Source organism: Acinonyx jubatus, chromosome E1 (genome assembly GCF_027475565.1).
Source record: "Acinonyx jubatus isolate Ajub_Pintada_27869175 chromosome E1, VMU_Ajub_asm_v1.0, whole genome shotgun sequence".
Lineage (NCBI taxonomy): Eukaryota > Metazoa > Chordata > Mammalia > Carnivora > Felidae > Acinonyx > Acinonyx jubatus.
The window spans coordinates 13,466,521-13,478,941 of NC_069397.1; the positions used below are offsets into that span (position 1 = coordinate 13,466,521).

The 12,421-nt window shown below is 39.6% G+C and overlaps 2 protein-coding genes across 2 annotated transcripts; one reads left to right on the forward strand and one right to left on the reverse strand.

Annotated features, from left to right (window-relative positions):
* Positions 1 to 1,913: 1,913 nt before the first annotated feature.
* On the forward strand, positions 1,914 to 3,073 carry LOC106987357 (olfactory receptor 1D2-like). The gene has a single exon (XM_015085616.2). It carries the CDS (start codon positions 1,953 to 1,955, stop codon positions 2,910 to 2,912), a length of 960 nt encoding a protein of 319 aa, XP_014941102.2. The 5' UTR covers positions 1,914 to 1,952; the 3' UTR covers positions 2,913 to 3,073.
* Positions 3,074 to 6,793: 3,720 nt separating this feature from the next.
* LOC106987333 (olfactory receptor-like protein DTMT) lies at positions 6,794 to 7,810 on the reverse strand. The gene is given in 1 exon segment (XM_027033779.2): positions 6,794 to 7,810. A coding segment is annotated over 1 exon segment (951 nt). The 5' UTR covers positions 7,745 to 7,810.
* Between the last annotated feature and the right edge of the window lie 4,611 nt (positions 7,811 to 12,421).

A 12,421-nucleotide genomic window follows, 5' to 3' on the forward strand; every position in this document is an offset into this window, starting at 1 on the left:
CCTTCTTTTACTTCTTTAAACATGTTTTCCTTTAGTTCTATGGACATGGTTTTTTTTTTTTTTTGAAGTTGCCTTTTAATTTTTTTTAAGTTTTATTTTAATTCCATTTAGTAAACATACAGTGTATTATTAGTTTCAGGTATACAATATAGTGATTCAACATTTCCATACCACCCCTGGTGCTCACCACAAGTGCATTCCTTAATCCCCATCACCTATTTCAACCATCGCCCCATCTACCTCCCCTTTGCTTATCAGCAGTTCTCTATAATTAAGGGTCTGTCTTCTAATTTGTCTCTTTCTCTCTTCTTTTCCTTTTGCTCATTTGTCTGGTTTCTTAAATTCCACATATGAGTGAGATCATATAGTATTTGTCTTTCTCTGACTGACTTATTTCACTTAGCATAATATTCTCTAGCTCCATCCATGTTGTTGCAAATGGCAAGATTTCATTCTTTTTTATGGAGGAATAATATTCCATTGCATGCATATATATATATATATCACATCTTCTTTATTCATCAGTCAATGACACTATTCATCTTTCATTCTAGCCTTAATACACTCTTTTATTTATTTTTTTTCAACGTTTATTTATTTTTGGGACAGAGAGAGACAGAGCATGAACGGGGGAGGGGCAGAGAGAGAGGGAGACACAGAATCGGAAACAGGCTCCAGGCTCTGAGCCATCAGCCCAGAGCCTGACGCGGGGCTCGAACTCACGGACCGCGAGATCGTGACCTGGCTGAAGTCGGACGCTTAACCGACTGTGCCACCCAGGCGCCCCAATACACTCTTTTATTTTTAGAGTCCTGGATATTTCACAGAGCAAGTGTCTCCTCACTCTGTTTTTTCTACATTTTCTTAGCTTATTTTCATGCTTATTTGTAGATGACATTTAGATTATCTTTTATTTCTTAAAAACCGTGTTAGAATTTTGTTTCAATACATTAAATTTAGATTAATTCAAGGGAATATGCACCAGTGCCACAAATTTATCTTTCTGCTTGGTGCCATGGTATATCTATTCTTAAATGTACACATCATGCCTCACCGGAGATGGTGAAGGTCCAGTCTGATTCCTGTTAACATCTCAATGCATAGATCTGTTTGGTGATAGTGTGGATGCAATTGTTTCACCTCAGCTTCTATCCTACTTCTGATGATTGTCTACATGTAATGACAATAGGCAATGTTTCTTGACTGCTCACTGCAGACAAGCGCTCTGTGTTAAGCACATTATGACTTAATTTTCACATGAAGAAATGGGCTATTAAAGAGCACGAATGATTTACCAGACAACTGACCGGTGGTAGCACTCGGGCTGGAATTCAAGTGTTCTGACAATGCAATCTTACTAACTACATGATATGACTACGCGAGTGCCATTAGTTTGGGGTCCACGTATTGTGTGATTGTCCAGTCCAATGTAAACCCTTTTTATTCCTAATGGCCTATCCGTTGATTGTCTTAGATTTCCCAGATAAATTCTCATTTCAGCAAATAATTATTTTTCTTTCTCTTTTCCAATACTTTTCCTTACTCTTTTTTGTTCTCTTGTGTAATGCCCATTTTTATAATGTATATAAAATATCATTGAAACACCTATGCAATATGCACTACATATCATCTTTAAGCACTGAAAGAGTATTTAAGACAATAGGATTTCATATATGACACAGACATAATTCCTAGAACATTGAGTATGCCAAATTAGCAGTTGCTGGAATGATTAAGGTTCATAAACATTTTCCATGTTCTGTTTCTGTGTCTGTTATTTCTTTCTTGTTTAAAAAAAATATAAAATTGAGTCTATTTTAATGATATTTTTATAAAATTAAGATAATTTTAATGCTAAGAAAATAATTTATTTTGCTCATCTGAATGTACTTATTCAATAGAGGACACTTAGCAGACATTTGGTGGTACTGATATTGTAGACAGTTGGGGAAATGGATGGAGGCAACCAGACTAGAATCTCTGACTTCCTACTCCTGGGGATTTCAGAGAGTCCTGAGCAGCAGCAAGTCCTGTTCTGGATGTTCCTATCCATGTACCTGGTCACAGTTGTGGGAAATGTGCTCATCATCCTGGCCATCAGCTTTGACCCCCGCTTGCACACTCCCATGTACTTCTTCCTGGCCAACCTCTCCTTCACCGACCTTTTCTTTGTCACCAACACAATCCCCAAGATGTTGGTGAACCTTCAGTCCCAGAACAAAGCCATCTCCTATGCGGGGTGTATGACACAGCTCTACTTCTTGGTCTCCTTGGTGACACTGGACAATCTCATCCTGGCTACGATGGCCTATGACCGCTATGTGGCCATCTGCTGCCCCCTCCACTATGTCACAGCCATGAGCCCTGGGCTCTGTATTTTGCTCCTCACCTTGTGTTGGTCACTTTCTCTCCTCTATGGCCTCACCCTCACCCTCTTCATGACCAAGGTGACTTTCTGTGGTTCCCGGAAGATCCACTACATCTTCTGTGAGATGAATGTTCTGCTGAGGCTGGCCTGTTCCAACACCCAGATCATTCACATACTGCAGATTACCACAGGCATCTTTATCTTCCTCACCCCCTTTGGGTTCATGATGATATCCTACATTCGTATCATCAGAACCATCCTCCAAATACCTTCAGCCTCTAGTAAATACAAAGCCTTCTCCACCTGTGCCTCTCATTTGGCTGTGGTCTCTCTTTTCTATGGGACACTTTGTATGGTATATCTGCAGCCTCTCCAATCCTACTCCATGAAGGATTCAGTAGCCACAGTGATGTATGCTGTGGTGACGCCCATGATGAACCCTTTCATCTACAGCCTGAGGAACAAGGACATGCATGGGGCTCTGGGAAGACTGCTTCTAGGTAAAGCCTTCCAGAAGGTGACACGAGGTAATTTTGGAGACTGAAGTGGAGACTGGGAATTTTCTACCACATGCAAGGCATTATCTTATAGGAGACACAGGAGTGATTAGGACATAGCTCCAGCTCAGAATGAATTTATGTATCCGTGGTGAAGGAAAGGCATGTATGTGTAATGCAAGATCCCCTGACCACAAAACCTTCAAAATAAATAAGGTAACACTAACACTACTACCAGAATTTTGCAAATAAGAACCTTCAACTTATGTGGCCACGGTATCATATTGCCACCATGCTGTGGAATCCATGTAAATGGATAAACTCACCAACTAAAGTTCAGATATTTTATCTGAATGGATAAAATAAATATTCCCAACTATATGCTACCTATAAGACATAACACTAGAAGTTGAAAGATTGTCATAAAAATCCAAATCTATAGTTAATAGTTTAATAATTATGCTTAACAGAATGTCCTCCTAAGAATTGGACAATGCTTTGCTTAATAAATTGGATACACAAAATGTTGGGCATCTATACTAACAGAGATCAGACATGGGGTCAAACAGCTGGGAGGTGTTGTGGTCCTGGGCCTACATTCCCACCCAAAAGCAACCTCCTGTGCTTGGTAGCACTTTGTCCTTTCAGACACGGCATAAACTCTCCAGTTCGTCAGCATGTATCATTGCCTTCTTGGCATTGCTTTTCTCAGAAGAAGGTAATACTTTCTGGATTCACTGCAGATACCAAAAATGGAAAAATAATTGTATTTTGGGGGGAAAAAACACGAGTGTTTCATTCTGGAGTATACTGTATCCCAACACGTTTAATTAGCAAGCAAAGAGCACCTGTGTCAAACCTATTTTACATTAAATGAATCTTACAATGATCAGTGTAGAAAAAAAGTTATGATATGAAAAGTTTAAGAAGCAAAAAGAAGACTGAAGTTTTTCATTCATTTTTCAATATGATTATAAAATGAACAATGATATTGTGCAATGCTGTTGTATTCAATGAAATAATTGGGCTTTACACTTTTTAGAGATTTTGAGTAGTAAATGACGGTCTTTGGGATTTAGCAAAAATGATGTGCTTCAAACAGAAAGCAGCATTCGTGCTTTGCCACATGAGAATATAAACATTAATAATACCACCGAATTCACTATATTTATTTGTGATGTTGATAAAAAGTTTGATCCTTCCAAAGAAACTTTGGAAAAGATTCCCTATTTGACACAATATCAAGAAATTAGTTATATATTTATTAGAGAAAAAAAACTTCAAAATTTTAATGTTAGCTGGTCAAAATTAGTAAGTCTACTACAAACTGCACTCTGATAGTATTGGTGATATTATCAAACTTGTTTTTAAAAATTAAACCCAGGGTGCCTGGCTGGCTCAGTTGGTGGAGTATGTGACTCTTGGTCTCAGGGTTGTGAGTTTGAGCCTCACGTTGGGTGTGGAGATTACTCAAAATAAATAAATAAAATTTAAAAAAATAAATCCAAAGTGACAATATTTTCCATGACACCTAACGTGAGCCATTTATTATAATATTTTTCAATGCTAAAATTTCAAAACTAAAAGGCTTAATAGAATAGTAATTATATCATAAACTGAATACGTTCCCATGAATTGAACTAGCTGGCCAGTGCTCCACTTTAAAAATTGAATAAACAATATGGTAGCCTTTGGCACTATGTGGAGGTCAGATATGGGACCAAAAAAGGTTTTGGAAATGTTTAAAGAAAATGAGTTACTCATGTTACACAAGAATTTTTTAAAAACTTCTGCTATCACCTGTGAAGATTTGATTCAATACATGGGGTTATCTTGATATGCAAATCATGTCTGAATACATTGTGAATACTTCTCTGCAAATACAGTCACAAATAATTGCACAAATATATTATTCAATTGACTGATTCCTTTTGAAAAAACTGTACTTTGAAAACATAATTTGGCAAAGAATAATGCAAACTACTCATCATAGTTAAAATACATTTACATGAATGAAAATAATGACCGCTCTATATATACAAAATTAAGGAGCTGAATGATGAGTTCTTGTAAAATGTTCATTTATTCCCAATTTTATGACAATAAAATAACATTATATGTTATATGAACATATTAGTTTACCTTTCCCAACTAATACACTAAATGAAGAACAAAAATTCAAGTTAATGGAACACTGTGCAACATAATACTGAAAAATATTATGACAACATTGGAATATTAGAATTCTACTTATGCCTCCAGAAAAGTGACACTAACTATATAAATGTTTGTACAAAGATTTGATCCAGATTCAAAGTGCATGTGGTTGTGAACAGATCTTGTATTATTAAACAGGAAAAAAAAGTCTAAATATCACTCCCAGTTAACGGACCCAATCCTAAATTCTCCACTAAACAATTCAAGATAAAACAAAGGACTTCACACTGACATCTTGGTTAGAAGAAAAGATGCCAGGTTTTGCTTCCAAAACAAAGGAGTTACAAAATACAATAATGTATTTAATAATTCATTATTTCTATTTTCATTTATAATTTTTTCAATATCAAAGTTAAAATATCATCTCCAGTGGCATATATTTTTGAGCTATGATAGAGGCATATTCCATATATTAATAAAATAAAAAATCTTTGATCATATTTCTGCAGTTGATTATTTATTTATTTATTTATTTATTTATTTATTTATGTATTTAGAGAGAGTGTGTGTGTGTACATGTGAGAGGGTGAGAGAGAGAGAGGGAGAGAGAGAGAAACCCAAGCAGGCTCTGCATTGTCAGCACGGAGCCTGATGCAGGGCCCAAACTCACAAACCATGAGATCATAACCTGAGCCAAAATCAAGAGTCGGATGCTTAACCAACTGAGCCACCCAAGCATCCCTGCGGTAAGCGTCTGGCTTACTTAACACTCATGTACATTACCTGCTTGGCCACTGGAATATGGGCTTACAATTCTTGTTCTATACCTTATGATTATGTATTATCATAATTCAGTGAGAAAAATGAAGACATGAAAGAAGTATGTGAAAGCATGATCTACTGACAAATGACTAGAACTGGACAGAATGCACCACTACAATGGAGGGAGTACAGTTTGGCAGTTTCAAGATGCAGTATAATGTAGTCATGAGGATCTTGGGCTACACACCAAACTGCCTGGGTTCCAATCTTAACTTCTTATGTGATGTTGGGCAGTAAATTAACCTTTCTATCATTTTACCTATAGAATGAGGATGACCATAGGACCAGCATCATAGAGGTGGTAGACTAATAGATTGGAAAAGTGCCTGACACATTCAAAAGCACCCAACAAGTGTTTGCTACTTATTCTCTTTTGTAAAGAACAATTTTTCTGATCTGGCTCAAAAAATAAAATTAAAATCAAAGGATAGAATGAGGTGAGCATATGGATGGAGAGAAGGAAATAAGAAGTGCTTTTATTCATAGTGGAGAGTGAGGTGTATAGAGAAGTTGAGAACTCCAGGATTCTCTGTGTTCTGTGAGAAAGAAAGGTTGGATTTTATTCTTTCTTCACTTGAGTGCATCACTGAGGATTCTTGAGCAGGAAGAAAAGCAATGATGACAGTGATGTTGGAAGAAGACAATTTCGGAATTGAAATGAATAATAGATGTTTTGCACAAAGGTATATAAGTCTTATTTTCAAACTTCAATTCCACCTGGCAAAAGGGAAATATGGATTCACATCAAACTGGTTTCCTGCCCCCAACTCTACCTGAAAGCAGCTAAGTAGTTACCACATTTTCATATTTGCCTTTAGCATAGGGTTTTTATCTGAACAGAAAATTTGATAGCTTTAAAATTAATGGAGAAAAAACACTGATTTAGAGTCATATTCCATTATCAACATTACTATACCCACTGAATTAAATAATGTAAAAATCCAAATTGTTACCATTTTAGAGAGAAAGATACTTTCTTTTTCCAAAAGACTCTTCCCAGGGCTCCCTTCATGTCTCTGTTCCTCAGACTTTGGATGAAGGGATTCAGCATGGGGGTGACCACAGTGTACATCATGGCCAAGACAGTCTCCTCAACAGCAGAATTATTAGCTGATGGACACAAGTAGAGACCTATAACTGTCCCATAGAAGAGAGACAGCACGGAGGGGTGGGAGCCACAGGTGGAGAAGGCCTTGACGATGCCCCTGGCAGAAGGGACCCTGAGGATGGAGGACACAATCCGTGCATAAGACATGACAATGAGTAGGAATGGGATGACGAGAATGAGCCCTCCCATGATAAATATCACCAACTCATTGACTCGAGTGTCAGAGCAGGCTAGCTTCAGCAGAGCAGACATGTCACAGAAAAAGCGGGGGATTATGTTGTCGGCACAGAAGGACAGCTTGGCCATGAGCAGGGTGTGCAACATGGCATGGGCAGTAGTCAGCACCCAGGACAGCACCACCAAGGAGAGACAGAGCTTGGGGCTCATGATGGTGGTGTAGTGCAGGGGGAAACAGATGGCCACACAGCGACCATAGGCCATGGCAACAATGAGGAAGCTCTCAAGAACTCCTAAAAACAAGTAACAATACATCTGGGCCAGGCAGCTGGCATAGGGGAGGGGCGGGACCTGGCTCTGCATGTTCTGCAGCAGTTTGGGCATTGTGACAGAGGAGAAGCAGGGGTCAGAGAAGGATTAATTGCTAAGAAACAAATACATGGGCATGTGGAGGTGGGAGTCCAGGAGAATGAGGACGACGATGAGAAGGTTCCCCAGGACGGTGGTAACATACACAGCCAGGAACAGAGCACAGAACAGATTCCACTGCTCTGGTTCGATGGGCAGACCCAAAAGGAGGAACTCTGAGACGACAGTTTGGTTCCTCTCTGTCATTCTGTGACTCTATTATATTTATGAAGAAAATAACAGACCCTAATATCCAAGTATAAGAAATAAATATATTTCCATTGCAAGCGGCCTATTGTCAAATGGTGGATGAGTGAGAATATAGGCACAGGTGGCAGCTGACTCTACTGAAAATACAAGCCTCCAATGGCCTCCAAGTCTCTAAATTGGATAACATATCACATTTAAAACTAATCGCCACTTCTTCCTTCTTAAAACTCTCCCATCTCTTGGCTGTGGTGACACCTCAGTTTCATGTTTCTCCTATCTCCCTTGGAATGCCTTCACAGAGTCCTTAGAGAACGTCTCCTGTTCAGTCATCGTTTGAATATTGGTGGTCCTCAGAATCCTCCTACACTTCCCCTAAATATGACAGTGAATCCCAAATGTATTTATCCAGCCCACATAGCTCATCTGGGCTATCGACCTGGGTGTTCAGCTCTCTGATGGCCATCTTCCTGCATGGCTCATTGTTACTCTGAAACCAATCTTTGTGAAATTTAGTTTATTGTCTTCCTTGACTCAGAGGGGCTCCACTCCCAGTAGCTCTAGTTCGGTGACTGACAGTACCGCCTACAAGGTACTCGAGTCAAACCTGAGAGCCGTCCTTGACTCCTTCCTCTCTTCGTGCTCCTTATGCATTTACTGTATGTTACCAGTCTCCCTTTCTTCTCACTTCTCATATACATATCCCACGTACATACACTTCTCGTATGTGGGCTACATATCCCACAGCCACCATTCAGGTCATTTTCCTCAACTGAACCATCACAAGTCTGGTCTCTCCACGTTTACCTTCACTCCCTTCCATCCCATTGAAATTATCCAGAATCATTCTTTTTATAAGTCAAACCTGCTTGTGTCACTATTCTAATTGAAGAGTTTCCTCTTTCCATTAACATAAAGTCCAACCGGTTTACATGACCCACAAGACCCTGTTTCATCAGATCAATTAGCTCATGCCTAGCCCTCTCTCCACTCCAGCTATACCAAGTATTTTTCATTTTCTCAAAGGCATCCTGCTGTCACCCACCATATGACATCACATTTTCCATTCCCTGACACATGCTGTTTCCACCTCATTCCATCCTGTCACCTAGTAATTCACCCTCCAGACCATTAAATAGCCATTATTTTCTCTTTGCTAGACTTTAAGGATAGGGGGAGGTTCTAGCTTGTTCACAGCCAAACACTAGCATCTAGAACAATGTGATGAAAGAGAGACAGAGAGAGACAGAAACAGACAGAAACAAAAGAAGGAAGGGAGGAAGGAAGGAAGGGAAAGAAATTTATGACAACCCAAGGGATTTCTTATTTGTTTCAGCATTCACCGAAAATAGTGGAGGTTGAAACATTCACTAACACCGAGGCCTTCCAAATCATAGCTCCCTTATCTAAATCTATTGTATTGATTTTCAGATATGGCATTACAGATTGTCCAGAATTCCTCCCCCAGGTCACAATATTACCCCATCTCAAGATATCCTGCTATATGGCTTATACTCATCTACCCAAACAACAGTGTTATCATTTTTTTCCTTAAGATTTACCCCACACAGAAAAATCAGATATTTGCCCCACAAAATATCAGTATTGATGCAGGAAGAAATGAGATGGAAGTGGAAGTTGAGAGATCAGGGAAAAGCAAAAAGAATGAGGATAATTTCCAATCTCTTGGCTCTAGTTTCTGGTCTCCTCCAGACACCCTTCTCACAGTGTGAGTCAGGATTGACAAGAAAAACCAAGAGCATTTCAGGATGAGAAAAACATCTCCTAACCCTGAAGAGAGAGAAGAGTGCACTCACTGCAGGCTGTTCACCAAGGTCATGGGGCTAAAATAGGCATATGCATGTGTTTCCACACTTGGACACAGGAAAGATCTGTTACTACATATTAGTGGGGGGAGGATCCATCTCTGACTCTTCAGGAATTCCTTTCTCTGAGAAACAAGTAGGGTCCATCTATTGTATAAAATACCTGATTAGGAGCCCAACTCAGTCAGATATTACTTACAAATGCTGCCATTGAAGAGCCATATGAACTTTACCTACCCCTCACATTCTACTTGCTTCACCTTTAAAATGCCAATACCGCCTTCTCCCTGACTACCTCACAAAGCTACTGTAAAATGAAATCTCTTTTGAGAAAACTCTTTGCGAAACATAGAGGACTCTGGTGTGAAATACTTATGGATACTATTTTAAATAAAGAGATGGAATCTGGTGACACTAATCAAGCTATTTCTAGAATGTTGAGCAGGTTTTCTTAATTTTTAGACTGCTTGAAGAACAATCCCATAGAGTCACATCATAAAACCTCAGTAATATGAATGCTAAGGTTGGAAGAAGCCTAAGACATATACCCTCCAGCCTAACTTATCACATATGTCTCAAGGAGACTTCAGGGCTTTGGCCCAAGACCCCTCGCTCTTTTATTCATTATAAACTCATAGAGATTCAGATTGTAGTCATCGCCTGAGTCTACGCTGTCCTTTCTCACTTCTCTCATTCTGACTTCCTGGGCCTGCGGGACAATGGGTCCCAGTGGAACCTACATGGTGGGGGAGGACAGTAATAACAAACAAAGTAAATTTGAAACCTCCCTGGGACAAATCCCCTAGGAAGTATGAAGCAGGGACTTCTTAATTACTAGCCATCTTTGGGTAGGGGAACAGGCAACAAAGAAAAGAGTTCATGCCCTGGTCCCACCAGGACCTCTGCCTTAGCTACCAGAGCCCAGAAGACCTCTTCCTTCTTTGACCTCATTATTTTCACTCTTGAAGTATTTGTCTCCAGAAGTGCTTAAGAGTGATAACCTTTTTTTTTTTGTTTTGGATTATTGCTTCAGAAATATTATCTTTAAAACAGGAAAAGAAATGTTCTTTATTGATCAACTTATTCAATAATTGAGTCCCATAATTTCTGCCTGCTACATTTAGGAAAAGTGACCGTGAGCTATTTTCACACATCACTTGTCACTTAATGATGAAATCTAACCATCATCTGTAAACACAGACAGTCACTCCCTCCTTAGTTTCCCAGCCATACCTAGCCACATTTGACAACTGTCTTGGATCTTGGATCTCTGTGAGGCAACTGGATGACAAGGATAGATGGAAAGAAAATGGTGCTGTCAGCAAACTAAATAACATGTGTTATCTAAGATTGAAGAGTTAAAGAAAACATGGCATACCCAGGAAACTCAAGGAAGTTCAGTGTGACTGTCACATATTATTGGGGGAGAGAATGCAAGGGCTGGGGTGAGAGTCAGGTAGAGTCCTGGTCAGGCAAATCTTATAGAATGTGGCAAGCAAGGCCACCTTCATCCTCAGCAAAACATCTCTAAATGGCTTTAAAATGAGAGGTTCAAATTTCATTTTTAGGACAGTAACTCGGATTGAATGAGAGCACATTAGCATTAAAAATAAGGAAGGCATGGAAATCATTAGAAGGCTATTTCCATATCCCAAGGTGAGAGATAATGGTTATAAATGGTTTCAAAGTGGATATACTAGAGAAATGTGTCACCTATAAATATCAACTAAATGTTTCAACCAAACCAACATTTCTTGACACCAGTGTCTTTGGAAATAAAATAAACAAACCTGTCCCATGTAGTGGGTTGCAACCCACTACTGTCCATGTAATGGGTTGCAGCAAGCAATGTTCCTGGTGCACAGTCATTTAAACACACACACACACACACACACACACACACACACACACACACACATACGGGGCATGTGTGGCTCAGTCGCTCAAGCATCTGACTCTTGGTTTCAGCTCAGATCATGATCTCATGGGTTTGTGAGTTCAAGCCCTGGTTCAGGATCCACACTGACAGCGTGGAGCCTGCTTGGGATTCTCTCTCTGCCCCTCCCCATGTGCATGCATGGGCACTCTTTCTCTCTTTCAAAAATAAATAAATAAACTTCAAAAACAAGTAAATTTTTTAATATTTATTTTATTTTATTTTATTTTATTTTTGAGAGGGAGGGAGACAGGGCATGAGCAGGAGAGGGAAGAGAGAGAGGGAGACGCAGTATCTGACGCAGGCTCCAGGCTCTGAGTTGTCAGCACAGAGCCTAACGCAGGGCTAGAACTCACAATCTGTGAGATCATCACCTGAGTCAAAGTTGGTTGCTTAACCAACTCAGCCATCCAGGCGCCCCAAAAACAAATAAACTTTTAAATCATAAAAGCTATCATAGAGTTGCAGACGCAACAAGAACTACATAAATTAAAGCTTCAGAGAGAGACAGACTGTTCTGCGATGAGTTGAGTACAACTGGCTAATTTTATGTTAGAGGCTATTTGCTGAGTCTGGGCACAGGCTGAGGCAGAGGATATCTGCTAGGGAAATAGGAAGCATCGAAGCTGGTAGCAGTTGTACAGTACTGGAGTAATAAGTTGGAAATTTGAGGATACATAAACACATGGGTGGTTTTCCTCAGGGGACATTTGATGAGTCTGGTGCAGTGAAACTGGGAGTGAGGCCAAGTTTTCAAAAAGGGAGCATAAAGTGTCCTACAGTCTTTCAGGACTCGAAACCAAAGTCTCATCACAGGAAGAGGCCTTCTCCAAACACATGTCTGGCCTTTCTCTCAAGATTGTTTGCCAAAGCTTGACGTTTTGTGGGGCAAGAAGCTAAAAAGCTAGGCAAAAG

Coding starts and splice junctions, on each gene's coding strand:
- LOC106987357 (XM_015085616.2), top strand. CDS start 1,953: ATGGATGGAGGCAACCAGACTAGAATCTCTGACTTCCTACTCCTGGGG.